Source organism: Nyctereutes procyonoides, unplaced genomic scaffold (assembly GCF_905146905.1).
Source record: "Nyctereutes procyonoides isolate TBG_1078 unplaced genomic scaffold, NYPRO_anot_genome, whole genome shotgun sequence".
NCBI classification, from domain to species: domain Eukaryota; kingdom Metazoa; phylum Chordata; class Mammalia; order Carnivora; family Canidae; genus Nyctereutes; species Nyctereutes procyonoides.
Genome location: NW_026575132.1, coordinates 9,919,219 through 9,945,578, shown reverse-complemented (window position 1 = coordinate 9,945,578; position 26,360 = coordinate 9,919,219). Strand labels below are relative to the sequence as shown.

General features: G+C 41.2%; 1 protein-coding gene across 1 annotated transcript in view; it reads right to left on the bottom strand.

Annotated features, from left to right (window-relative positions):
• Nucleotides 1-19,041, bottom strand: part of LOC129522704 (aldehyde oxidase 2) — a 78,996-nt gene extending 59,955 nt beyond the window's left edge. Inside the window, exons 1-9 of the mRNA XM_055345004.1 lie at nucleotides 18,988-19,041; nucleotides 17,019-17,076; nucleotides 15,437-15,533; nucleotides 13,676-13,784; nucleotides 12,178-12,304; nucleotides 10,879-10,940; nucleotides 7,966-8,055; nucleotides 5,434-5,514; nucleotides 3,496-3,640 (exon numbers count right to left, since the gene is read on the bottom strand). Of these exons, the coding sequence (XP_055200979.1) occupies nucleotides 3,496-3,640; nucleotides 5,434-5,514; nucleotides 7,966-8,055; nucleotides 10,879-10,940; nucleotides 12,178-12,304; nucleotides 13,676-13,784; nucleotides 15,437-15,533; nucleotides 17,019-17,076; nucleotides 18,988-19,041 (823 nt within the window). The remainder of the gene's footprint in view (nucleotides 1-3,495; nucleotides 3,641-5,433; nucleotides 5,515-7,965; nucleotides 8,056-10,878; nucleotides 10,941-12,177; nucleotides 12,305-13,675; nucleotides 13,785-15,436; nucleotides 15,534-17,018; nucleotides 17,077-18,987) is intronic.
• Between the last annotated feature and the right edge of the window lie 7,319 nt (nucleotides 19,042-26,360).

Sequence of the window (26,360 nt, the reverse complement as noted above, 5' to 3'; positions counted from 1 at the left end):
AGTGGACTTTTATTCAACACAGTACTGGAAGTCCTAGCCACAGCAGCTAGACAATGAAAAGATATAAAGGGCACCCAATTGGTAAGAAAGAAGTAAAACTTTCAGTATTTGCAGATGACATGACACTATTTATAGAAAACTGTAAAGACTCCACCAAAAATGACAACAACATAGTACTGATAAGTGAATTCAGTAAAGTTGCAGGATATAAAATCAATTGTATAGAAATCCATTGCATTCTTATACACTAAAAAAGAAGTAGCAGAAAGTGAAATTAGGAAAACAATCCCATTTACAATGACACCAAAATAACAAAATACCTAGGAATAAACTTAACCAAAGAGATTAAGGACCTGTACTCTGAAAACTATAAAACATTGATGAAAGAAATTTAAGATGACACAAAGAAATGACATTCCATCTTCATGGGTTGGGAGAACAAATATTGTTAAAATGTCTATGCTACCCAAAGCTAACTACAGATTTAATGCAATCTCTATCAAAATACCAACAGCATTTTTCACAGAACTAGAACAAATAATCCTAAAGTTTGTATGGAACCATGAAAGAGCCTGAATAACCAAAGCAATCTTGAAAGAGAAAAGCAAAATTGCAGGTATCACAATTCAAAACTTCAAATCACATTACAAAGCTATAGTAATCAAAACAGTATGGTGGGGGTGCCTGGGTGACTGAGTTGATTAAGTGTCTGCCTTCAGCTCAGGTTGTGGTCTCAGGGTCTTGGGATAGAGCCCTGCATTGGGCTTCCCTGCTCAGTGGGGAGTATGCTTCTACCTCTCTCTTTGCCCCTCCTCCCTGCTCATGCTCTCTCTTAAACAAACAAACAAACAAACAAACAATATTTATTTATTTATTTATTTTATTATTTTTTTAACAAACAATCTTTAAAAAAAGTATGGTACTGGCATAAAAATAGGCACATAGATCAATGGAAAAGAATAGAAAACTCAGAATTATACCACAATTATTTGGTCAATTAACCTTTGACAGAGGAGGCAAACATATACAATGGGAGAAAGACAGTTTCTTCAACAAATGGTGTTGGGAAAACTGAACAGCTACTTGCAAAAGAATGAAACTGGACCCCTTTCTTACACCATACACAAAAATAAACTCAAAATGGATTAAAAATCTAACTGTAAGATCTGAAACCACAAAAATCCTAGTAGAGAACATAGGCAGTCATCTCTCTGACATTATCCGTAGTAACATTTTTCTAGATATGAATTCCAAAGCAAGAGAAATAAAAGTAAAAACAAACTACTGGGACTCTATCAAAATAAAGTTTCTCCACAGCAAAGGAAACAATCAACAAAACTAAAAGGCAACCTACCGAATGGGAGAAGATATCTGTAAATGGCATATCCAATAAAAGATTAGTATCCCAAATGTGTAAAGAACTTATATAACCAAATAATCCAATTAAAAATGGGCAGAAGACATGAACAGATATTTCTCCAAAGAAGACATACAGATGGCTAACAGACACATGAAAAGATGATCAGCATCACTCATCATCAGGGAAATGCAAATCAAAACTACAGTACGACATCACCTCACACCTGTCTGAATGGTTAAAATAAAAAACACAAGAAACAAGAAGAAAAAAAGGAATACTCATGCACTATTGATGGGAATGCAAACTGCTGGAACCACTGTGCAAAACAGTATGGAGTTTCTTCAAAAAGTTAAAAGCAGAACTATCCTTTGATACAATAATTGCATTACTGGGTATTTATCCCCAAAATACAAAGACACTAATTCAAAGGGATACATGCACCCCTATGTTTACTGCAACATTTTTTACAAAAGGCAAATTACGGAAACAGTGGAAGTGTCCATCAATAGATGAATGGATGAAGAAGATGTGGCATATATATATAATGGAATATTACTCAGCCATAAAAAAGAATGAAATCTTGCCATTTGCAATGACATGGATGGAGTTAGAGGGCAAAATGCTGAATGAAATAAGTCAGTCAGAGAAAGACAAATAACATATAATTTCACTAATATGCAGAATTTAAGAAACAAAACAAATGAGTAAAGGCAACAAAAAGGAAGAGGGACAAACTGAGAAATGATTTTTAACTACAGAAAACAAACTGATAGTTACTACAGGGGAGGTGGGTGGGTGAATGGGTGAAATAGGTGATGGGGATTAGAGCTTTATTTTTTTTTTAAGATTTCATTTGTTTATTCATGAGAGACACAGAGACACAGGTAGAGGGAGAAGCAGGCTCCATGCAGGGAGTCAGATGCGGGACTCGATCCCCAGACTCCAGGATCACGCCTGGACCGAAGGCAGGCACTAAACCACTGAGCCACCCAGGGATTCCCGGTGATGGAGATTAAAGACTACACTTAACATGATGAGCACTGAGCAATATATAGAATCATTGAATCACCATATTGTACACCTGGAACTAATATAACACTGTATGTTGACTGTAGTGGAATTTAAATAAAAAACTTAATAATAAAAAAGAATAATCATAATAGCCAAAACTTGGAAAACACTCCATGTCCTTCAACAGTGGAATGGATGAACAAATTGTACAGTCATACAATGGAATCCAGCAGTCACCTGCAACACTGAGTGTATTTCAGGTCAAGAACATTGAACAAACAAACTGAAGAAGAATAATACTATGCCAGTCTATTTATGTGAAGTTCAAAAATATGCTAAAGTAAATGACATATTGCCCAAACACTCAAATACATGTGGTAAAATTGTAAAAACAAGAAAGTGACTGACCACCGCCACTTTCAGACTAATGAGTGCTTCTGAGAGGAAGGGAAGGGAAGGGGATGTGGTTTGGGAGGGCTCATGGGGCTTTCAAAGTTTTTGGTAAAGTTCTCATTCTTAAACTGGGTATAGGTGATAACTGGGTGTGCACTATTAATGTGACCATACATATTTTACAAACCTCTATTATATCTACTCACTATTTAACAAAAACAAAATTAAAAAGGACAAGATAAATTAAACGATAAAAAAAGACCCTCTAATATTTTTCCCCCACATCTCGGGGGATCATGCTGCATACTCCCAGGGTATAGGCATCACTCATCATTATTATAATACATAATATATATTATTATATTATATATTTTATTATTCTAATATATAATATATAATATATACTATTCTATTATTATTCTAATATATAATATATACAATATGTAGATATTATTTATATATTAAATTATAGAAATAATTAGATAATTATATCATATGATATGTAATAGTATATTTTGTAATATAAATATACTATACTATATACTAAAATAATATATATTTTATAATATACTATTATTATATATATTTTGTAGTATACTATTATAATATTTTTATAATAAAGGATGAGGCTTTGTCCTTAAAAAGTAGTTTTCGTAGGCTGAGGGCAAACTAGAGGACAGGAAGTTCAGCTCGGCGTTAACGGTGGCGTGGGAAACATTATAATCACTCACCCAGTGAGGTGTTGCCCAAGATGAGAGGGGCTTCAGGATGTTTTGCTTTCAGCTCCAGGAGATCCTTGAGGGTGCCAGGGGAGATCCAGGTAATCCTCTCTCCATGAAAGGTCAGAGTTTGTTTTTCTGACTTCTCTGCCATTCTCTAAGTGCAAAGGACAAGTATGTATGCACAAGTGCACACCTGTCTTCCAGGATCCCAGACGGAGGTATGGTCCTCTAGAGAGATTTCAGGAGTACCTGGGGTCCACTTGACTGAAAAGATACTCACTACACCCATTGACTAAAGCCTGTATTTCCATAATTAGATATTAACTTCTTTAACTTAAGATTTATTAGTATATGTAGCTCTTTGCAGGCAAGTGATGATATAGGCTGGCACCTGTCTCAGTATAGACTAACTGAACACATTCAGTATCATGGCCTTAAAAATCATAATTATACTAATACTCCTAAATTACTATCATCAGTCTGGACTTTTCCTCTGAAATCCAAACTCATAGCTCTGAATGAGAACTTGATGTCTCTTCTTAGATGTCTAATAGGCATCTCAGGTTTAACATATCTCAAACTGAGCTCCTCATAGCCCATCCTTTTCAAAGCCCCCCAAAAGGATCCCCCATCAAAAAAATATCCTGCTCTTCTTGAGGTCTTTCCCCTCTCTGTAAATGGCCACTCCTCTTTTCAGCTGTCTGAAGCCCCAGAGTCAACCTTGATCTCTCTCTCTGTCCCACACCCCACATCACATCCAGCAGCAAATCTTGTTGGCTCTCCTTCCAAATATATCCAGAATCCACTCTCTTACTTACTTACGTGCTGGCAGCCTGGTCCAGTACCACCCTCTCTCAGTACAGTGTTAGCACCCTGACTAGGCTCGCCTTTCCGTCCTGTGCCCCTTGGTAGGCTAGTCCCATCCCAACAGCCAGAACGATCCCATATCCCATCACAGAATTAATAGGAGCCTGCCCCTCCCCTGTCCAACCTCCCTAATCATTTCTCATTTCTCGCAGGGTGAAAGTCAGCAGCCTGAGTCCTTATGGTCTGTTCCCCCGTGGCTTTCCAGCCTCGTTCACTTGCTCCAGTGGGGCTGGACCCTGCTCTGCCTCTGGGTCAGGGCAGGCATTCTCCTCTCCTTAGCACCTTTGCTCTTGGTGTGTGCACTGCCTGGAATGCTTTTCCCCATACCTTCGAGGCTGCTTCCTCACTTCTGCTAGAACTTCCATCAAATGTTGCTTTCTCAGGGAACTCTTCCCTGGCCAGTATTCTAGCTCCCTTCTCTGTTTTATTATTTTTCTTCTTACCACTTCTCACTGGTTAATACACTGTATCTCTGATCTGTTACCTTGGTTATTATCTATCGTTTCTACCAGGTTACAACTCCTCGAGTGTAGGTTTTTGTATTAGTTTTATGCATTGCTGTATATTTAGTCCTAGAACAGTACCTGGCACGTTGCTGGATGATTGATATTTGTTGAATGAGTGAATAAACACATAAGAACCCCCTTTAGAAATAGATGTTTTAAAGGATGGAACCACTGGAAGTCAGAGAGGAGAGAGATGCTGACAGAGGGAAGAGGGGGGCTCAGGGAGGGCCCTGGAGGTGCTCCTTGGGGTCAATGTACCAGAGCGGCTGGAAGACCAAGTTAGAAGCTGAGCAAAGTTGAATGGCTTGGACCGTCAACAGGGACACACTACAGATGACAACGATGAGACTAATGACCAAATCATCCAACAAATAGCCTTAGCTAAAGCTTCAGGGAGTGTGTCCAAGGCATCAGGCAGGGAGGGCTTGGTGAGCTGGGTGAGGACAGGCTTCTTGATGTGATTAAATATTTCCACAGTTTGACAACTTCACAGGAAGGAAAGGGTGGTTCTATAAAGCTGACTTTATAACCAGTGACATTTACATAAACGCATAAAGCACTCAACTCATCTTACCAAGAGTTCCGGGGGAAATATGAGCTCCTGGGTAGGGTCCAGGGGTTGGAACTCGTCTTCCGCAAATAACTCTGTGCAAATCTTTATAAAGGGCAGAAGATGGCCTTGTCAGCCCAGCTGAACTGGAAACAGCATTGTAATTCTTTACCTTAATTAGGAAAAATGAGCATAGTAATAACTCTCCTACTCTCCTAATGCGACAGTAATGGGAAATGGTTCAAATGCAATCAAAGTGTTAAATAAGAATTTTGTTGTAAGAGAAATACTGATTTGCTACTGATATAATACTAAAGAAAAGAGTGTTCTCTGAAATAGTTCAGAGTCCCCTACGTCACACTACGGCAGTATATGAGAAACGAACAGGGGTCATTAAATTTGGGGACTTGTCTCCGCTGTGCCCCAGCCACTGTCCTCTCACTTGTCAAGTCAGGGTTCAAAATGCTAACGGCTCTGAGAAATCCTGAAGTTTAATAAAAATGACTAGATATACATGCCTCTGCATAAACACCCCCTCACACACTAATTTTAATAACAATAGCTAACATTTATGGAATGTTGCATTCCAAGGGCTTTTATTTTTTTTCCAAGGGCTTTTACATGTATTAATAATATGCTTAGTCCTCACAACAGTTATATAAAGAAAGTAAATTATCATCTTCATTTTTACCAATTAGGAATCAAACGCACAATGAAAGGTTACCCAAACTCTAATCTTGCCTAAAAGAGACCTGTTTTAGCTTTGGAAACACTTATTCCCAAAAAACATTCCTGAAGAGGTAAGGCAAAGTGGGAGAACCATGGGAAGCAGAGCTAGAGGTCTGTGTAGTGGAGGAGAGCATGGGTAGACACCTGGGGGCAAATCTGGGTTCATTTTCAGCTTTGCCATGACTTGGATCCCTGACCCTCCCAGTGGAAAGGTACTTAATCTCTCTAAAGATTAAATGGAAATAATGCACATTTTGAAAGGTAATCATGACAATTAGGTGAAATGGACCTGACACTTGTCCAACACTTCCTCTCTTTTTCTATTTGTCTGGGGTCTTCCCAGGTTCCAGAATGGAAACTTGCAACTCTTCCTTATAAAGTTTCTTAGTAAGACTCCAGATTGAGGAATTATAGGCCAATATCTGAACAATCAGTTTTTGCATTAGCTACAATTAGAAAAGTAGGCAGTACCCGGGGGCAATTATATGGTGTATCTCTAAAACCTAGAAATAAGATCGTGTTTGAGAATGAAAATGTAAAACAAGCATAATGAATCAGATCTGAGGAATTAAAAGTTCATCCAATCAAGTGTTAGGCCAGGACTTAATAATAGAAGATCTTAACAGAGCTTTAAGAGAAGGGAGAGTCATGGGGCAGACACCCACCATCCAGCAGTCTACCCTGGTGGAAGAGAGGGGTTTTCTATATTACCCTTAAAATTACCCAATTGCTCTGCATCCATGCTCACTGAGCAACCTCATTATAATGTGGCTTCCTATGTGTGTTCTCCTATAGGGAAAGAACATGCAGCTCAGTGACCATAAGATCCACTTTAAAATTGTGTTTCTGTAAATAAATATTAGGGCACATTCCAATTTAAATATCATGTTTTTTTCAAGTTTGGTTAAAGTGAATCACATGATCTCTAGAGCCCAGTCATTGCCCAGATTGACTCCCTGAGGCTGCAAAATTGAGAACCAGACTTTAGAATGTACGGACTCCTCTGAGGTGCACTGATCCTCTGTGAGGTAGTTGTGGGGTGGGGGTGCAGCCAACCTTCTTTGGCAATAACGCTCTCTATTTCACTGCACACTTTCTTCAGACCAAAATGAGGTCATAGTGGGAGGCCATGAATGGGAACAAGGTAGGTGTGTGGGATAGAAATAATTACAGCAGGGGGATGATGGGCTCAGTTTCATCTAAGGACAGCTCTGTTCTCAGATTTCCTTGTCTATAGGAAGTAGACTATTTTATCCTTATTCCAACTTCTCTAAGTAATTCCTTTAAGAACTTGGCAGTGAGCCTTTTTGAGAAACTAGAATCTCTCAGAGAGCAAAGCTAGAGACTGCGATGTTTCAGGCTAGTTTTCCCAGCTGTGATGATCATGCCCTTGCCATGTACCTTTGGACAGGCTTCCTTCCTGAGGTTGCAGCGCCCTCTCTCTGCAAAGGTGGGGGGGACACAGTGATAGAGGACAGCTCTGGGTGGGTGGGTGGGGCAGGCACAAAACCCCTTTCTCAGCCGAGGATGGGACTCCTCATAGCTGGGGCAGGTCTTTTTCTCTTGTCTGAGTGGTTTTATGGTTTTTGTTTTGTTTTGTTTTGTTTTGTTTTTAACCCTTCCAGAGACTTGAAAGAGAAAATCAGAGCCTGGCTTTGAATCACCCCATCACTGAGTTCCAAATGAAAAGTGCTTTATTCATGCATGTGCTTTGGAGTTTTGGAAGTAATGCAGAGTATGACTATCAACATTTACAAGCAAAGTCTTAACATTGAGCCAGCATTAAGCAATACTCTCAGGGAGAGGACAAAACAAAGAGGGACTCACGTCACTTTCCCTGCCAACTGAGGAAGAATCATTTCCTCCTGGATCCAAGCAGCATTTTCCTGTTCCTCTCTGTTGACAGCCATTTGACTCCTAGGACAGTGAAATAAATGCCTTGAGATGAAAAACTTTTTAATAAAAAAGAGAAAAACTTTTTATTAGGTATATGGGTGTGTGCCTCGAAAGGCTTGGCAATGTAAGTGAGACTCCAGGCTTTTGGTAGTTATTTTTGGTGGTTTTTGCTGGAACACGGCTAATCACAAGATCTTTCTTCTTTTGCTTTATTTCAAAAATAAAATGATAATATGGACCATATGAAATGTATAAAATTTGTAATATATACAAAAAATATAATAGACAGCATAATAATGTATATAATAATAAAGAATATAGAGAAGCATAGAAGACACTATTATTACCCTATTTTATCAATAATATATTATATATTATATATTTGTACTATATTTATGATATGATATACTTTTTATTTTGCCTTTTTGTTCATTTATTTGCTTATTGTTTTGTTCACTTATATGTTTATTCACTTATGTTACAAATCTTCTTCTATATCATTAAAATGTCTTTATTTTTATTTTTTTTATTAAAATGTCTTTAAAAGGGATCCCTGGGTGGCGCAGCGGTTTGGCGCCTGCCTTTGGCCCAGGGCGCGATCCTGGAGACCCGGGATCGAATCCCGCGTCGGGTTCCCGGTGCATGGAGCCTGCTTCTCCCTCTGCCTGTGTCTCTGCCCCTCTCTCTCTCTCTGTGTGACTATCATAAATAAAATAAAAATTAAAAAAAAATTAAAGCTCACGTTTAAAAAAATGTCTTTAAAATTTAATTTTGCCAATCACATATTAGTCAATCTTCTGGTTTGTCTATAATATATTCATAACATTTGCTATTATTATACACAGGTTTTTTCTCTACATTGTATAATTATAAATAACATAGTGGACATTTCTGTTCATTACATGGAAAGCTTTGTGTATATCTTTTTTTCTAGGTGAATTCCTAGTGGTAGAATTAATTGATATAATGCCTTTTAGGGCAATGATGATTTATTCATTCTCTAGTATTTGTAAGATTCAACAACATTGAGTATTATTATTTATATAAAGATCTTTAAAACAAAAGAAAAAAATAAAGGCAGGAAAAAAGAAACTATTTTGGAACCAAGTCTTCTAGACATATGTGATCTGTGTGGGATTAGCTGGGAATGAATGGACAATTGATGAATTTTACAGCAGGTTTCCATTTACTAGTTCCTTCAATTCCCATTTCCTCCAAACTTACCTCTAGTATTTTCTTCCTTAAAAAGTTTCTCCACAGTGTCTAGTAAAATACTTTCAGACACCCCAGTTCTCTGCCCGAATGCTTCAGGGTACCATCTTCCTAACTCTGTCCAAGAGGCAAAACCACCTGGGTCCAGTGACCAGAGCTTCCTCTCTTACTCAGAGCTCTGAGAACATTCACAATGGGCCATGAGCTAACTATGACAGAGGTAGCCAGTTTTTTCTTGACCTAGTAGATATAAGCCTCACGTATTCCTGCCAGGGCACAGTTTCTTTCACCAATTAAAGTCCCTGGGGCCAGCTGGCTACAGGGTAGGTCTCCAACCACATTTTTTGCCTTTATCCCCAGAGTCTGTGCCCAGAAAGGTGCATAACATCCATATTCCAGAGGGAGAGAGGTTTCTTTTAACTTCCTTTATTCATATTTGACAAGTGCTTCACTTACACTGGCAATTTAAGGGGTTTACAAGCTATTGATTTTATTTCTCAGCTCATCAACTTTGGCTCCCCCATGTGGCAGTAGAAGTCTGGGACACGCCTGGCTCTGGAGAGAGGGATACACCTGCTGACCTACGTCCAGGCCCACCTCTTCTACTATTTGTGGAACTAGGGCAAGAGTATAAATGGACGCCCCGGCCTTGGCCTGCTGCCCTCCTCTTCCTACCTTGGCTCTGTTCTGTATCGAGGAGCCTCAAACATGTGGGTGTGCATCCCAGGCAGAATGCCTCAGCTGCATCCACTTTCTCCAGAAACAGCCAGTTTGTTGGCTACCATTTAACCTAGGGGTACACACACTGGCTATCATTATGATCTTCCCTAGGAAGATGGGCTCAGGAAGACGTTGGTGTCTGGTCTGGGAATGGGGTCAAGACCATATCGGGAGCATGGTCTAGAAAAGGGTGAAAGGTCTAGCTGAACAACTCACCTTGGCTCCATGGTCTCCCGAGAATGGCTAGGGGAGGACCAGCAAAGTGCCCTCCAAAATATGGAGTCCCCCTTGCTTGGGCATAAAGGCAGTCCTGCCCACATCCATCCCGCCTCAACAGCATGGTCAGTAAACAGTAGCAACTAGGTGCCAGCCAGGACTCTGCTACATGCTTTGCCCATGATTTCTCATTTGATCTTCACAGCAGCCCAGTGAAGTACCCAGTGTTATGGAGGAAACTCCCTGTGTTCTTGTACTTAGGGTGAATTGTGGATTCCACTTTGTATATTTGGTTTCTTTACCTGCTTACACTTTGCCAGCCAGTCTGGATTCTTGGAACTAACCTTGCCTCTCCAAAGTAAATTCCATACCTTTGCTCATCTCCTTGGGTTTGCTGGAGCCCTCCTACTTGTTCTGTTCTGATGCTTCGCTTAATGAGTCATGGAAGATATCTGGATGCCTGGTTAGATCACCCAACTTCCCTTTGTGATGGGATGTGGAACATCAGAGGTGGTGTAACTTTCGCCCTAGCCTCAACAAATAGCTAAAATTTTCATGAGTCAGTTGGAACTAACACACTAGGTCTCCCTTGTAGTTTTATTAGATGATCTAAACAATTCAACCCCTGTATTCCCAGCCTTGACCAGCTGTCACTGTCATTCTTGCTCTGTACGGTATCCCCAGTCACCTACTCACCACACAGAAGGTCCTTCCACTTGCAAGAATTGGCCGATACCCAGTGCAGCGGCAAAGATTACCTTACGGAGAAGAAGCACGCTTATCAGTAGGCTTTATTTTTACTGGTTTCTTTTGAAAGTTAACACAGATCTAGGTTGAGTTTTCTTTTTTTGAGACTGTTTAAATATCTTCCAGATTGTTCAATGCTTTTTTCCTTTTCTTAGAATATGAACCTTTCTACCATATCAATTCCAGTTTTATTCTCTGTCCTAAAGAAGATGATCATCTATCTGGTGAGCTCATTTGAATTCATTCTATTAGTTTATTCGTTCATTCAACATGTATTTATATAGGATACAGGGAATCTTAAAACAAGAAAATATAGGCCATTTCTAAGGCACTGTATCATTTTCTGTAATGGGGCCAAGAGAATAAAGGAAGCAATTGCCAGCAACTGGCAGATTACGAGGGTGTGTCTGTGCTCACTCTTCAGGTCTCAATCTAAGAATTTGTGTTTTTAATAGATGACTTGTTTAGAGATTGTTGAGCTTGAAAATGGTATTTATTGATCCTGCAAAAGGGATATGAGTAGGCAATCCTCTTTAGTAACGTAAACCCACTGGAAAATTTAAAGCATCCTTTCAAAATGTGAATGGTTGTGAGTTGAATTGTTTCTTCCAAAAAAAAAAAAAAGATATGTTGCAGTTCTAACACCTGGAACCCATGAATGTGATCTTATTTGGAAATAGGTCCTCTGCAGATATACTCAAGTTAAATTGGGGTCATATTGGATTCGGGCCCATCCTAATCCATCCTAAGGAAAATTTGGACAAAGACACACAAAGGAGAAGGCCATGAGAAGACTGAGGCAGAGACTGTAGTGATGCATCTGTAGGCCAAAGAATGCCACGATGCCTATCAACCACCAGAAACAAAGAAGAGGCAAGGAAAAACCATCCTGCTGACACATTGGTTTCAGACTTGTAGCCTCTAGAACTGTGAAAGAATAAATTCCTGTTGTTTTAGCTCATCTAGCTGGTGGCACTTTGTTATGACAGCTTTAGTGAAGGCAGCCAAATAGGTCACTGCGTAGAGAAGTGAGAGGTCAAGATGGGTGTGTGGTCCACACATAATGTGTTCCATGCAGGCCTCTCCAGCCAGCACTCTGGCATTCTTCTCTGGTCCTAGGTGAGCTGTGGCTACCTCAGAAACATCCCAGTGGGTTTGGGATAGCCTCAGGAGTGGGGTGGAGCAGTCTGAAGCATGATTCCCACCTAGCCTCAGGCAGGTGGTGGTGTTTTTTCGTGTAAGACTTACCTCCCAGGGCTTCTGTGAGCTGCTCCTCTGAGGGCTGTGGATGGTTCCTAAGCAGTGTGTACATGGACATCACCATCCCGGGGGTGCAGAACCCACACTGGGTGCCATGGCTCTTGGCGATCCTCTCCTGGAAAGACATGTGCATGATCACAGGTGTTTCTGCTGTCACTACCCCTCACCAAAGTCTACATTCAGCCCCACCCTTATCATGGTGGAACCCAGTCCCTGAGCAGTGCACCCCTCCCCTTGTTCAGTGATGGCCAGCATCCCCTTTCCTATGCTGCTCTGGAGGAGGTGCCTCAGAAGCCATATTCTATCACCACATTCAGCTTTCAAGCTCAGATCCTTCTAACTGGGAATTAGCGGTGTGCAGTTTCTATTCCCAGAGTAAGAATTCTCCAGAAATCAGTAATTATAAGGAAAGAATGTGTAAGTTTCAAAAACTATTTTCCTGAGCATCTCCATATCTTGATTCTGACCATGGGGCCACCTCTTTTTGATTAATTTGGAGACTATTTACTGTTGACCTCACTTTACTTTCTTCTTCAAATTCTTTTGTGTTAGTTCAAAAGGAGCTCTACTTTCAAAGATCCAAGATTTTGATCTGTGTCCTAGATCCCTGCTATTTAAAGTGTAGTCCGTGGACCAGCAGTGGTGGTTCCACCTGGGAGCTTGCAGGAAGTGCAAAATCTCAGGCCTCTGGTCCAAACGTCCTGACTCAGAATCTTTATTTTTAACAAGTTCCCAGATGATTATTAGCACATTAAAGTTTGGGAATCCTTGTTCTAGATTTCAGTGTAATCCTCTCTGATCTCCCCAGACACTCTAGTAAGTTCTGCTGGGTCCTTTGCCTTCACTGACCTTTCCTGGAGTTAATTCTCACTTGTGAAGCGCAGAGACCCTCGGGGCTCCTCCTGTTGGAAGCACTTGCAGTGTTGGTGGATCTAGACCTATGATTCCTCAGTTCTCTATCTCCCTTCTTTGTGACAATGACAGAGGAGTCAGTGTGTTTTCTGTCAATGCATGTCACAGTTCTCTTAAAAACAGTCTCTCTGTTCCAGCTTCAAGTTAAGATGTGGAGAAATGATTGTCCTTGTGCTCTGGTACAGTCAGCCTCAGTTCTAATTTTACTCCCAAGATGTCCTGTGCCATAGGGAATGATCCTGAGCTTTATCTTGTTTGCCTCTGACATTTTATTCTATGAATAATATCCTTTGTACAATATGTATTCCAGCCTGTAGTCACATAGGCATTAGTGAATGTTTGATAATCCCGCTTATCATTCTAATGGAAAAAGTAAGAAAGAAGATGATCATCTAATAAAATGTAAGTGGATTTTCATCTTTCTTTCAATCCCTTAAATATTATTATCTTGATCAGTATGCATCCAAAGCTTCTACTTGCCTGGTCACAAACCAGAAGCTCCAGGTAACACAGTAACACAGTGTTGGTTAAAAAGAAAGAGTTAAGAAGTGAGAAAATTACACTGTGCTCTTACCTGCACAGGGTGAAGCCTGGTGTTGATGCTTCCAACACCTTCCACGGTGGTGACAGCATTCCCGTACAGAGAGCAGATTGGCACCAGGCATGCGGTAACGGAGAAGTGTCTTCCATACGAGGAACACAAACAAAAACAAGGAGAGTAACACAGTCCTGCCCCTTGGAAAACCAGTGAACCAAGGAGGGCAGCAGAAACCATCCCCCTCCCCCAAGCCTATCATTCAGCCTGGGGGATGGGGAACTGGAGGGGTGATAGGGAGGAAGAATTTAAGAGTTCTCTCTGCTGATTCTGTACTATCTGTAAGAATTGAGGACCCTTAGAGGGAACTTGGGCATTCTGAACTTCAGAAAAACGCTCTAAGCCTATACAGACCCACTTGGGTCTGGACTCAATGGGAATGGACTCACGTCCCTAGGAGTATGATTTGACTTCAACTAGTGTTCATTAGGATATTGACCCCATAACAGGTAAAAAGCACACTTATGTCTTTTATGCCTACATTTGAGAATTTTTTGCTTGTTAATTTTAAACTCTCTAGATGAGGGGTGCTTGGGTGGTTCAGTCAGTTGAGCTTCCAACTCTTGATTTCGGCTCAGATCATGATCTCAGGGTCTTGGAATTGAGCCTGGCATGGAGCTCCACACTTGTCAGGGAGTCTGCTTGGGATTCTCTCTCACTCTGAAACTGTTCCTCACTCATGCTCTCTCCTCTCTCTCTCTCTCTCTCTCTCTCTCTCTCTCTCTCTCAAATAAATAGATAAATAAAATCTTAAAAAAAAAAAACAAAAAAAAACCCTCTCTGGATAAGATCATTCAACAGAATGGCATGGAATGGCATGTGTTCTGAGACCATTTCTTGATTTCTTAGGCCAGTGGATTTGGGAGCAGCCCAAGTCCTGAAACTGGCCCTTAATTAAGGATGCAATCATGGCCCAGGTCCCTGCTTTGCAGGGTTGGTCCAATCCAGTGGTAGAAAAGGCATTATCTTCAGAGCCAGAAAATGTGGGTTCAAGGCCTTGTTCTACAACCTTGTATGACCTTGAACAAGTAATTTCATCTTTTTAAAAAAATTTTATTTATTCATGGGAGACACACACACACAGAGGCAGAGAAACGGGCAGAGGGAGAAGCAGGCTCCATGCAGGGAGCCCAATGTGGGACTCGATCCTGGGTCTCCAGGATCACGCCCTGAGCTGAAGACAGCACTAAACCACTGAGCCACCTGGGCTGCCCATAATTTTGTCTCTTTAATCTTCAGTTTCCTCATCTATAAAATTAATGGTTTACCTAAATTGGGTCTTCTTAAACTGAGATGCATAGATAGGCCTCAGGAAGTCTGTAATCACCCTGAAACTATGTGCAAACATAATTAGTTTATATACTTTTTTTTTAAATTTTATTTATTGATGAGCCACACACAGAGAGAGAGAGAGAGAGAGAGAGACAGAGACAGAGACAGAGACATAGGCAGAGAGAGAAGCAGATTCCATGCAGGGAGCCCGATGTGGAACACGATCCTGGGACTCCAGGATCAGGCCCTAGCCGAAGGCAGACGCTCAACCGCTGAGCCACCCAGGCGTCCCTAGTTTATATACTTTCTGAGTAGAGGGCTTATAGCTTTTACCAGATTTTCAGGGGTTGAAGATCTAGAGAGGGTTAGAATCACAAGATCTTAGAGACTTTTTGCTCTGAGATGAGGATACAAGCCTGGCAAAGAAACAAAGACCCCCTCTGGCTGCTGGGCTTCTGGGTAGGATACCTTATCTTCGCCAACACTGGGTCATACTTAGACACCATCACAGTACAGGCACCACAGCCTCCTCTTCCACAGGCATACTTGGTTCCTGTGAGGCGTACTAGAGGGGGGTGGTTAAGGAAAAGATGGCATGGCACACATGTTACCCCCATTATAGCTGCCTCCCTAGGGTGTCAAAATAAGGAAGGTCTTCTTCTGGGGGTAAAGGATAGGTCTGGGAAGTCATTTGTCCGCCAGGTCTCAGTAAAGGCCACTTTAGATCTTATTAGTTGTGTGGGACTGAACATATTAACCTTTCTCTGCCTGTTTTCTTACTTGCAAAGAGGGAAAAGTAATATCTACCTTCACAGGTTTATCATAAGCATCTTATAGGATGATGGCTGTAAAAACACTTTGAAAAGTCCTATTTCATTATAGGTATTCTGGGTTCCAATCATGTAATTAGAAGAGAAGATCTTATTTTTAGCAGTTCAATGTATTGCTAGTTTTGTCCACTTGTATTGTATTTGAAAACAAGTGAGTGAGCCTTTGGAGAAAACTCCCAGCCTTACTTTCAGATTCCACCTAAAGTGTCCCTCTTCTCTCGCTTGGTCTGAGTCCAAGCCCAAATCCAGGCTCAGACTCTTTCCCGTCTCTTTCATCCTCCTCCCCAGTTGCGGTCCATTTCCACCTAGTTTAGTTTATGAGATTGGATGTAATTCATTAGACTGGCTAAGAAAATTTCAGAATCACTGACTTTTTTTTTTTTTAAGCCATAGGGCTTATTCATCTAAATTAAGTTATAGCATCAGAGAGGGTATGTAAATGAATGCGGTGGGCTGGGTATAACTGGAGATCTTGTGCCTCATTCTAAATAGGGCACTAGGGACAGTCCCATCTCTACTCAGGAAGACGACTGTCATGCAGCAATGACTATTTTCTCATTTTTCGTGAGAACTTGAAAAATCTTGATTTTCTAAAATTTGAGATTTCCTAATTTTTAAACATTGATAACTAAAAACCATGTGGACTTTTAAACAAAACTTGTCCATGGGTTGACTCCATCAATTTATTATTTCAGCCATTTCTTTATTTACCTTTGGCTTCTCTGAGAGATGCATTAGACTTACCATTTAAAATGTTTGCCATTATGAAGATATACAATTCAGAATATAAAATGGTAGGGAGAATATGTCATAAGATGATGGATGTAGGGAAAGGCAATCTTTTCCGATGACACATGATCTTTCTGAATCTGGAGAATTTGGTTTCCCTCCAGGGCAGGCTACACGCAACACAAACCTCTATTATATAACTACCTTCCTGGGGATTTGGAGAGCCCTTAAAAGAATAATTAGCACTGAAGTAAAGAGCTTAGCTTCTATTTCATTGCTATTAAATCAAGATATAAGAAGCTCTGGGGGAAACTTCATCCTCTCCAAATAGCCCAATTAACTTAATATCCTTAACTACTGCCAAAAGCAAAGAGAGTAAGGGCCAGTGGAGCTGGCTGGGGATGGAGAGGTGAGATTAGTTTTCATCATCATTACAGGCTTAAGTTTTAAGGCAAACATAGACACTGCCCAGATTTTGATCAAAAGGATCCAGTTCTTTCGTAGGAAGGTCAGCAGAGTGACTTCCGGGTCCACGTTCCTCTCTATCACCTGTGTTGAGAACAGAAAAGAGATTATTATGGGGATCGAATGGGTGACCCAGTGTAATGTCTGCGGTGGCCTGCTTGATTTAGGGACTGGGGTATAATACTTTCATTTGCCTGTTTAGTTTTTGCTCTGAAGTCAAACAAGTTTCACATATTTGTAAAGAGCTGGAGGCTTACCAAATAAGGGAGACAACAGTGCTTTGGTAGGTGACTAGAGTGGGGAGCCACCGCTGGGTAAGCCACCACTGGGAGTTACATTCTTCATGTTTGCTCCATTCTCTATGTTTGTGGAATCTTCCAACTCAGTCTTTTGTATTCATGGAATATTTGAAACTGGGGAGAGACTTGGATGCTGTGTGTGTGTGTGTGTGTGTGTGTGTGTGTGTGTGTGTACAATGAAAGTTCCTGGAGGGAAGAAGTCTGAATGGGAAGGGTTTCTATTCTGGCACTTCTGAGACAACTCCTGGGGATCCCTGATAACACGAGGTATCTCAAGAGTTGGTGGCAGAAATGAGAGGTGGGGAGAATTGCTGTCATCCTGAAGGGGTCCTCCGCCAGTCCCCTCATGGCACATAGGCTAATGGTGAACCTTTGTTGTCCTAGCTCAGGACCCAGGGTGCCTCTGGTGGTACCCTAGAATTTCTCTCCCAACTCCTTGAAAAGTGGGGGATTGTCACTCAGAAACCTGGGGGGATCTTCTTTGGTGCTTCTATCCTATTTGCTTATTTGGGGATATTTCCTTTGACTTTGTCTTAGAGTGTCCTGCAAACACCTCCAGCCATTCTGTGGCAACCAGAGGAAAGGAGGACACAGTGGGCTATTCATGTTAGGGTCTTCCTTTATCCTCAGAAGAAAAACATGAATTTGTGTAGACCCCCCCAAAATAATTCCAGACTCATGGCTCAGAAGGGATTTGCAACAGAAAATAGACAAAGGAGCCTCCAAAGCCTAGGCCGGTGGAGCAAGTGAGTTAGGATTCAGGTCATGAATGGTTAGAAAAAAATGTATGGTGGCTGCTGGCTGTGGAGACTGGTACAGGAAAAAGAGTTACGAGGGATATGATGAGAACTTAGAGGCTCTATGTTCTGTCTTCTTTCTTGGGGTGGGAGGAGAGACATGGCCAAATCCCAGTTAGGTTTGTGGGATTGGAGGGCTGAGGGGCCTTGGAGGTGGTGGCAAGATGCCAGAGAAGTCACACACGTTGGGGACTATAGAATGAGAGATAGAGGCTCATGAGCAGAGCAGGCCTGGCAAAGGACACCGAAGGTCAACCAGCGGCCTGTGTTGGGCAGATGGTGAGCACTGAAAAGGGGCTGCTAGGGAAGAGCTACAATGGAAGAGCTCCCTTTTTTCGTTGTATAGGTTCCTCTAGAACTTAGTTGCAACCTGGGAAAGAGGGGATTGAAAATTGACTGTAATTACATTTCAACCAATTGTGATTAATGGAGTCTTGACAGAAAAATTAAATTGATAAATATAAAAATGGCGCTCTATTTCTTGTCCTCCTGAGTTTGAGGTTCAAGACGTGTTACTAGATACAGTGCTTCTAGGATATCAGGCCCAGTGCTAAGTGCTTTATAAGGACCTAAGGGGTCCTTTTAATCTTTTTAGGAAGTAGATTCTAGAGATGGGTACTCTGAGGCTCACGAAGGTGAAGTAACTTGTATAAAGTCATATAGAAAGTGGCAGAGCTGGATTGGAACCAGACTGCCTGATGCCAAGGCATGTGTGATTAACCCCAATGCTTTGCCACCTCCCCATATCCTCAGAAGCTGAGCCTTCGCTGAGTGGGTAAGAGCCCAAAATAGTATGGGTTCCTAGTCCCTGGCTTCTTGTCCCTGACTGGACAAGAACTGCCCCCAAGCTAATAGTTTCCTGCTCTCTGCAAGCCACGGTAGTATCACCCGACACTTACCTTTCTCCCATTCACAAAGAAAACCAAGTCATCGGATTTCGATGGGCAAGGCATTGTACCCATAAGTTCAGTTTGCCTTACAACTCTAGGTGCAGATGTTCTCTGGCACCAGTCAGAGAAATGAAAATGTAGTGCCAAGCAATTGAAATCCTTCCCCGTGCAGAAGCAGGCAGCCTAGAGCCCCAGAGAAGAGGACAATGGGTGGAGACTTCCTTGCTTTGTGGCCTTTTAAGTCTAGGGCACCTGTGTGGCCCGGCCTCTTACTCTGTTTCCCACCAATCCTGGCTTCAAAGCTTGCTCCGTGCACAGCCCACTCTTCCTGCCTTCTTGTGAGTTGGAGGGCTTTAGTGTGAAAACCATAAACAACCACCTAAACTTAAACCCACTCTTCATACCGTCTCAGCCCCAGGAATATATTCTGAATGGATTTCATTCTTCTCAAAGAGAGCTAGAAGTGGGCTTTCTGAGACCTCCCACTTTTCTCAACTTTTTTCTTACTCTAGAAATTCCCTCATAGGGAATCCTGTGGATAAGTGTACTACTCTGTGCCCTAAAGTGGAGGTGTGGGGTGCCACATCCACCCAGCCCCTCTCTGCCACCACTACTTCCTTTTCACCCACAGAGTTGCTCCATTGGAAAAGAGTGATATAGTTAAGGCAAGGCAGCCACTTTGCAGGTAAATGATATGTGAGATCAGTAGCTCAGGGTCACACAGAAAGTTAAGTGGCAAAGCAGGAACCCAAACCAAGATCTCTTGGCTTAAAACACTAAGTGTAAAGACAGATTCTTTAATAAAAGGAAAAATATAATTTTTGATTTTTCTGAACCTCTCCAGTTAGATATTAGGAGGTAAAATCAAGCAGTTCTTGTGTTTTGGCTAAAGTAATGCCCAGGCCTCACCTATGAGTGAAGCAGGTAACCACTCAAGTGGACTGGTTTCCAGAGCGGAGGCAAGACCCCTCTGCTCCCTGACGCGTCCTTCACAAGTGCATGGAGCCTTGGCATACTGCTGTTAGGGTCAACCCTTTGCCTTAAGATGACCTCACCTTGCGACAGGGCCTCAAGCCAGAGACGGCAAGGACCTAGCATCCTCCTGACTAGTTTAACTGGGGATGATGGGCTTTCCCTCGTGGTCCACATGGGGCTTCAGAATCCGCCCACCACAGAGCTAGTCCAGAAACACTCCTAATCAAGTGGAGTTGGTGGCTTCCAACTTTCTTTACTATTCTAATGCTGAAGTTCCAGGCATACTTGTCTTCCTACACCTGTGGAGATGAGTGTCTACACACGTGTGTGGATGTGCATGCAGGTGTTCTACATGTGTTAAAAAGTTGCTGAATAAACCCACAACTGGGTCCTGAGAAGAGATGTTGGAGCTCATGCTTGTTTCTTAAATTCCACATATGAGTGAAACCATATGATAATTATCTTTCTCTGATTAACTTATTTCACTTAGCATAATACATTCTAGTTCCAGCCACACCGTTGCAAATGGCAAGATTTCAGTTTTTGATGGCTGAGTAATATTCCATTGTGTATATATATACTGCATCTTCTTTATCCATTCATCTGTCAGTAGACATCTTTGTTCTTTCCACAGTTTGGCTATTGTGGACATTGCTGCTGTAAACATTGGGGTGCAGGTACCCCTTCATGTCATTACATTTGAATCTTTGGGGTAAATACCTAGTAGTGCAATTGCTGGGTTCTAGGGTGTTTCTATTTGTAACTTCTTGAGGAACTTCCATGCTGTTTTCCCGAGTGGCTGCACCAGCTTGCATTCCCACCAACAGTGTAAGAGGGTTCCCCTTTCTCCTCATCCTCATCAACATCTGTCATTTCTTGACTTGTTAATGTTAGTCATTCTGACTGGTGCAAGGTGATATCTCATCGTGGCTTTGATGTGTATTTCCCTAATGCTGAGTGATGTTGAGCATTTTTTCATGTGTCTGTTGGCCATTTGTATTTCTTCTTTGCAGAAATATCTGTTCATGTCTTCTGCCCATTTCTTGATTGAATTATTTGTTCTTTGGGTCTTGAGCTTGATAAATTCTTTATAGATCTTGGATACTAACCCTTTATCTGATAAAACATTGCAACTATCTTCTCCCATTCTGTAGGTTGTGTTTTGGTTTTGTTGACTGTTTTCTTGGCTGTGCAAAAGCTTTTTATCTTGATAAAGTCCCAATAATTCACTTTTGCCTTTGTTTCCCTTGCCTTTGGAAATGTGTCTAGCAAGAAGTTGCTGTGGATCAAAGAGGTTGCTACTATGTTCTCTTCTAGGATTTTGATGAATTCCCATCTCATGTTTAGGTCTCCCATTAATTTTGAATTTATTTTTGTGTATGGTGTAATAAAATGGTCCAATTTCATTCTTCTGCACATGGCTGTCCAATTTTTCCAAAACCATTTGTTGAAGAGACTGTCTTTTTTTCCATTGGATAGTCTTTCCTGCTTTGTTGAAGATGAGTTGACCACAGAGTCGAGCATCCATTTCTGGGTTCTTTATTCTGTTCCATGATCTATGTGTCTGTTTTTTGTCAGTACCGTGCTGTCTTGATGATTACAGCTTTGTAACAGAGCTTGAAGTCTGGAATTGTGATGCCACTAGTTTTGGTTTTCTTTTTTTTTTTTTTTTTTGGTTTTCTTTTTCAACATTCCTTTGACTATTTGGGGTCTTTTCTGGTTCCATACATATTGTAGGATTATTTGTTCCAACTCTGTGAAATAAGTTGATGGTATATTGATAGGGATTGCATTAAATGTATAGATTGCTCTAGATAGCATAGACAGTTTAACGATATTTATTCTTCCAATCCATGAGCATGGAATGTTTTACCATTTCTTTGTGTCTTCCTCAATTTCTTTCATGAGTGTTCCATAGTTTTCAGAATACAGATCCTTTACCTCTTTAGTTAGGTTTATTCCTAGGTATCTTATGCTTTTGGGTGCAATTGTAAATGAGATCCATTCCTTTATTTCTCTTTCTTCTGTCTCATTGTTAGTGTATAGAAATGGAACTGATTTCTGTGTATTGATTTTATATCCTGCTACTTTGCTGAACTTTTGTATGAGTTCTAGTAATTTTGGGGTGGAGTCTTTTGGGTTTTTCACATTGAGTATTATGTCATCTGTGAAGAGTGAAAGTTTGACTTCTTTGGCTATTCAGATGCCTTTTATTTCTTTTTGTTGTCTGCTGAGGCTAGGACTTCTAGTACTATGTTGAACAATGGTGACTAGAGTGGACATCCCTGTTGTGTTCCTGACCTTAGGAGAAAAGTTGTCAGTGTTTCCCTGTTGAGAATGACATTCTCCGTGGGTTTATCATATATGGTTTTTATGATATTGAGATATGTTCCCTCTATCCCTACACTGTGGGGAGTTTTAATTATGAAAGCATGCTGTACTTTGTCAAATGCTTTTTCTGCATCTTTTTGAGAGGATCATATGGTTCTTGTCCTTTCTTTTATTAATGTATTGCTTCACATTGATTGATTTGCAGATGTTGAACCACTCTTGCAGCCCAGGAATAAATCCCACTTCATTGTGATGAATAATCTTTTTTTTTTTTTAAAATGTATGTATGTATGTATTTATTTATTTATTTATTTATTGGAGACACACACAGAGAGAAGCAGAGACACAGGCAGAGGGAGAAGCAGGTTCCATGCAGACAACCCGATGTGGAACTCGATCCCGGGATCCCAGGATCACGACCTGAGCTGAAGGCAGATGCCCAACCGCTGAGCCACCCACGCATCCTGGTGAATAATCCTTTTAATGTACTATTGGATCCTCTTGACTAGTATCTTGGTGAGAATTTTTGCATCCATGTTCATTGGGAATATTAGTCTGTAATTCTCCTTTTTGGTGGAATCTGTGTCTGGTTTTGGGATCACGGTAATGCTTGCCTCATAGAAAGAGTTTTCCTTCCATTTTTATTTTTTGAAGCAGCTTCAGATGATTAGATATTAATTATTCTTTAAATGTTTGTTAGAATTCCCCTGGGAAGCCATGCAACCATGGACTCTTGTTTTTTGGGAGATTTTTGATTACTGCTTCAATTTCCTTGCTAGTTATGGTCTATTCAGGTTTTCTATTTCTTCCTGTTTCAATTTTGGTAGTTTATATGTTTATAGGATTGCATCCATTTCTTCCAGATTGCCTAATTTGCTGGCATATTGTTGCTTTTAATATGTTCTTATAACTGTTTGTATTTCCTTGGTGTTGGTTGTGATTTCTCCTCTTCCATTCATGATTTTATTAGAGTCTTTTTTCTTCTTGATAAGCCTGGCAAGGGGTTTATCGATCTTATTAATTCTTTCAAAGAACCAGATCCTAGTTTTGTTGGTCTATTCTACTGTTCTTTTGGTTTCTATTTCATTGATTTGGCTCTAATCTTTATAATTTCTCTTCTGCTGGGTTCAGGCTTTATTTGCTGTTCTTTCTCCAGCTCCTTTAGGTGTAAGGTTATGTTGTGTATTTGAGACTTTTCTTGTTTCTTGAGAAAGGCTTGTATTGCTATTTACTTCCCTCTTAGGACAGCCTTTGCTGTATCCCAAAGGTTTTGAGCAGTTGGGTTTTCATTTTCACTCTCTTCTTTCAGGCAACTCCAAAAGCACCTGCAAATCCAACCCACTGCTTCTTTACTTGTCATTTAATAAACCAGGAACCTGGCTTATTAAATAAGACTAGCCTCTTATTTGCCACAAATAGTTGGTTGTCTATTTGATGTTTCTATCTCATTTTCCCAATTGAGTAGCAAGCTCTTGGAGGTTAGAATAGGTGGTTGTATCCCCTACCCACTGCTCAACACGAATGACAACTTGTTAACTGAGGGGGTGAATATATGGCTGATTGGTTACCTGAGATACTTTTAAGTGAAAGAGGCATTAATGATTCATTCATTCATTCATTCATTCACTCAGTAGGTACTGACATACCATTAAATATTTATCATTGTGAGAAGCATGGAGCAGGGAAATAAGCTTTGTTTGGGGAAGGGGATCAGTGAAGGCCTGAGGAAGGGACATCTAGTCCTGACAGATGAATGGGAGTTGATTCTGTGAGAACTGGGAATGGAGGGGAGGCAGAGGCCCCTTTTATGGCTGCTTCCATTTAGGGAAAAACTAACACAGGGATTGTTTTCCAGGGTCTACCATCTATTCACCACCTCACTCTGCCCCTAAGAGAGGGAAGTCGTGAACACCAAGAGCTCACGGATCCCATTGACAGGAGCATGCACACTAGCAATGAAAAGCATGGATCATGGAGTTTCAAAATACTTAGAGGAATAAATCCTTCAGTGTCAACATAAAATACAAGCCTTTAATGCAGAAGAAGGGTTTTAGGGTACTAAAGTGTGATTATGGTATTAGATTTGGAAGATACAAAATTAGTTTGGATTACGGAAACCAAATACATCAATTGCTGGGAAACTGAAATCTGACCCTGAATGGCTTTGGGGAAGTGTTTCTCAAACTTGTCTCAGGCAGGGAAACTTTTGTTTGATTGAAATCGTAGAGTGTCAACAAATTAAACAAAAAGGTTACCGCTTAGCCCAGAGGGCTGGGGGTAAGGCCTGGAGACCTCTGGTTTTCTCGCCTTTAGAAAGCCCCAGGGCTCTGGGGAGCTCGGTGTGAAAATGACTCAGCAGCAGAGGGAACAAAAGGTTGCCTACAGTGGAAGATAGCATGCAATCTCTGCTGAAGTTTTCCGACTCTCAGATCTTAGTCAAGACAAAGGGAAAAAAAAGCCACCACTGCTTTTTTCTTTTTTTCCTTTAATGAAAAGGGAAGGCTAAATTTCTTCCCTTTTAAACGGGTTATTCTGGTAAGCGAGAGAAACTTGACATATATTGACCCATGAGGTTTTATGTTTGTTATAAGAAAGGTCTTAAAGTCACATCAAAAAGTCCCTCTTACCCAGTGGAAGAATAATATTGGATGAGACACTGCCTTCCCCAACAATCCAAACAAACCTATTTCTGGAAGAAATCTGCAACAAATTCTGCTCATGGATGGAAATGGAAAAGTACTGGCCATGACTTCAGTGTTCCCAGGTTGCTGCCTTCTGTGGTGAGCTCTTCAAACCCCAAAGGCAGAACACAGCCAAGCAGACCCATAATAGGGCACTTTTAGGACCCTTGGGTTGGTCATTAAACACCTATGTTCCAGACCCTCTATTCTCAACTGTTTTGACTATGCCATTCCCCTCCCAGGTCCTATCTCTAGATGGAGGCACCTGCAGATTCTGGGGCTGGTGGGCACCTGCTTCCTGGTATCAAAGTTCTGGCTGCCCTAGTGGACCCTAGAGGGCAGGAGACTAGCAGTGGAAGGTTTCTGAGAGGAAAGAAGGGCAATGAGGACTCTAAGCGGAGCAAAACATCTTCCCTCCTGGATAAAGACCACCCATCTGAGTAGAAGGATCAAACAATAACGTAATTTAGATGAGAGAGAAAGGGGGAGGAAGTCGAAGTGGATAGGGTAGGCTATTAGGGAAAGTGTAACATAAATGCTAAAGAGTTGTATAGTACAGGAAATTCAATTCATAGTCTAGAACTAAAATTGACCACAGCCTCAACCAATTCAGGGGTGGGGTTGCTGGGGAGAGGGGAAAGTAAAAGCTATGAAAGTATTATTTCACTGGGCAAAGGGTGGAAACACGGGGACAGAGACCAGGAGGCCGGGAGAGTAACTTCATGGTGGAAATAGTTGGTATCGTGTTTTCAAATAGTGGTAGAGAAATATGTGTTTGTTTCTTAAAATAAGTGGAAATGTGTCACTAGTGGTATAGTAAAACTTTAAAATTAAGAGAAGAAATGGAATTACTCATCCCTGAACAAACCAGCAAAAATAACGAAAAGAATAAAATGGAAATCGTAGCTTAAGATACTTTATGTTAAGTATTTGATACATGATACTGTTCAAAAAAGAAAATTCAGCTGAGTAAATGTAAGGATCTGATTGGCTTTATGCAATAATGCATGAATTGGGCGGCATCCCATCTGGCAGATGGAAGGCAGGTTCGTTCAGGGGCAGAGAGCGTCCTTCCTCAAGGCCTGCCCTTCCTGGGGGTGAGGGGTGGGGCATCTGACTGAGTGACTGAGCACACAGGCCTTTCCCTTTCAACCAAGGGGGATGAGTCGTGGGGGCAGTGCTTGCTCCAAAGCTCCAAACGGAGTTCTGATGCCCCCAGGGTCTTGCTTGATTTCTTCCTCTGCTCTATTTTGCTTCTCCAACCTTCCTGTCTCTCATATTGATCCCTGAAAAACATCCTGCTCCCCATACTCTGTCTCTGCATCTGATTCCAGAAAACCCAGCCTGTGATTCCACGTATTCTTATAGTATGAAGAATTTGGCCAGTTTCCATAA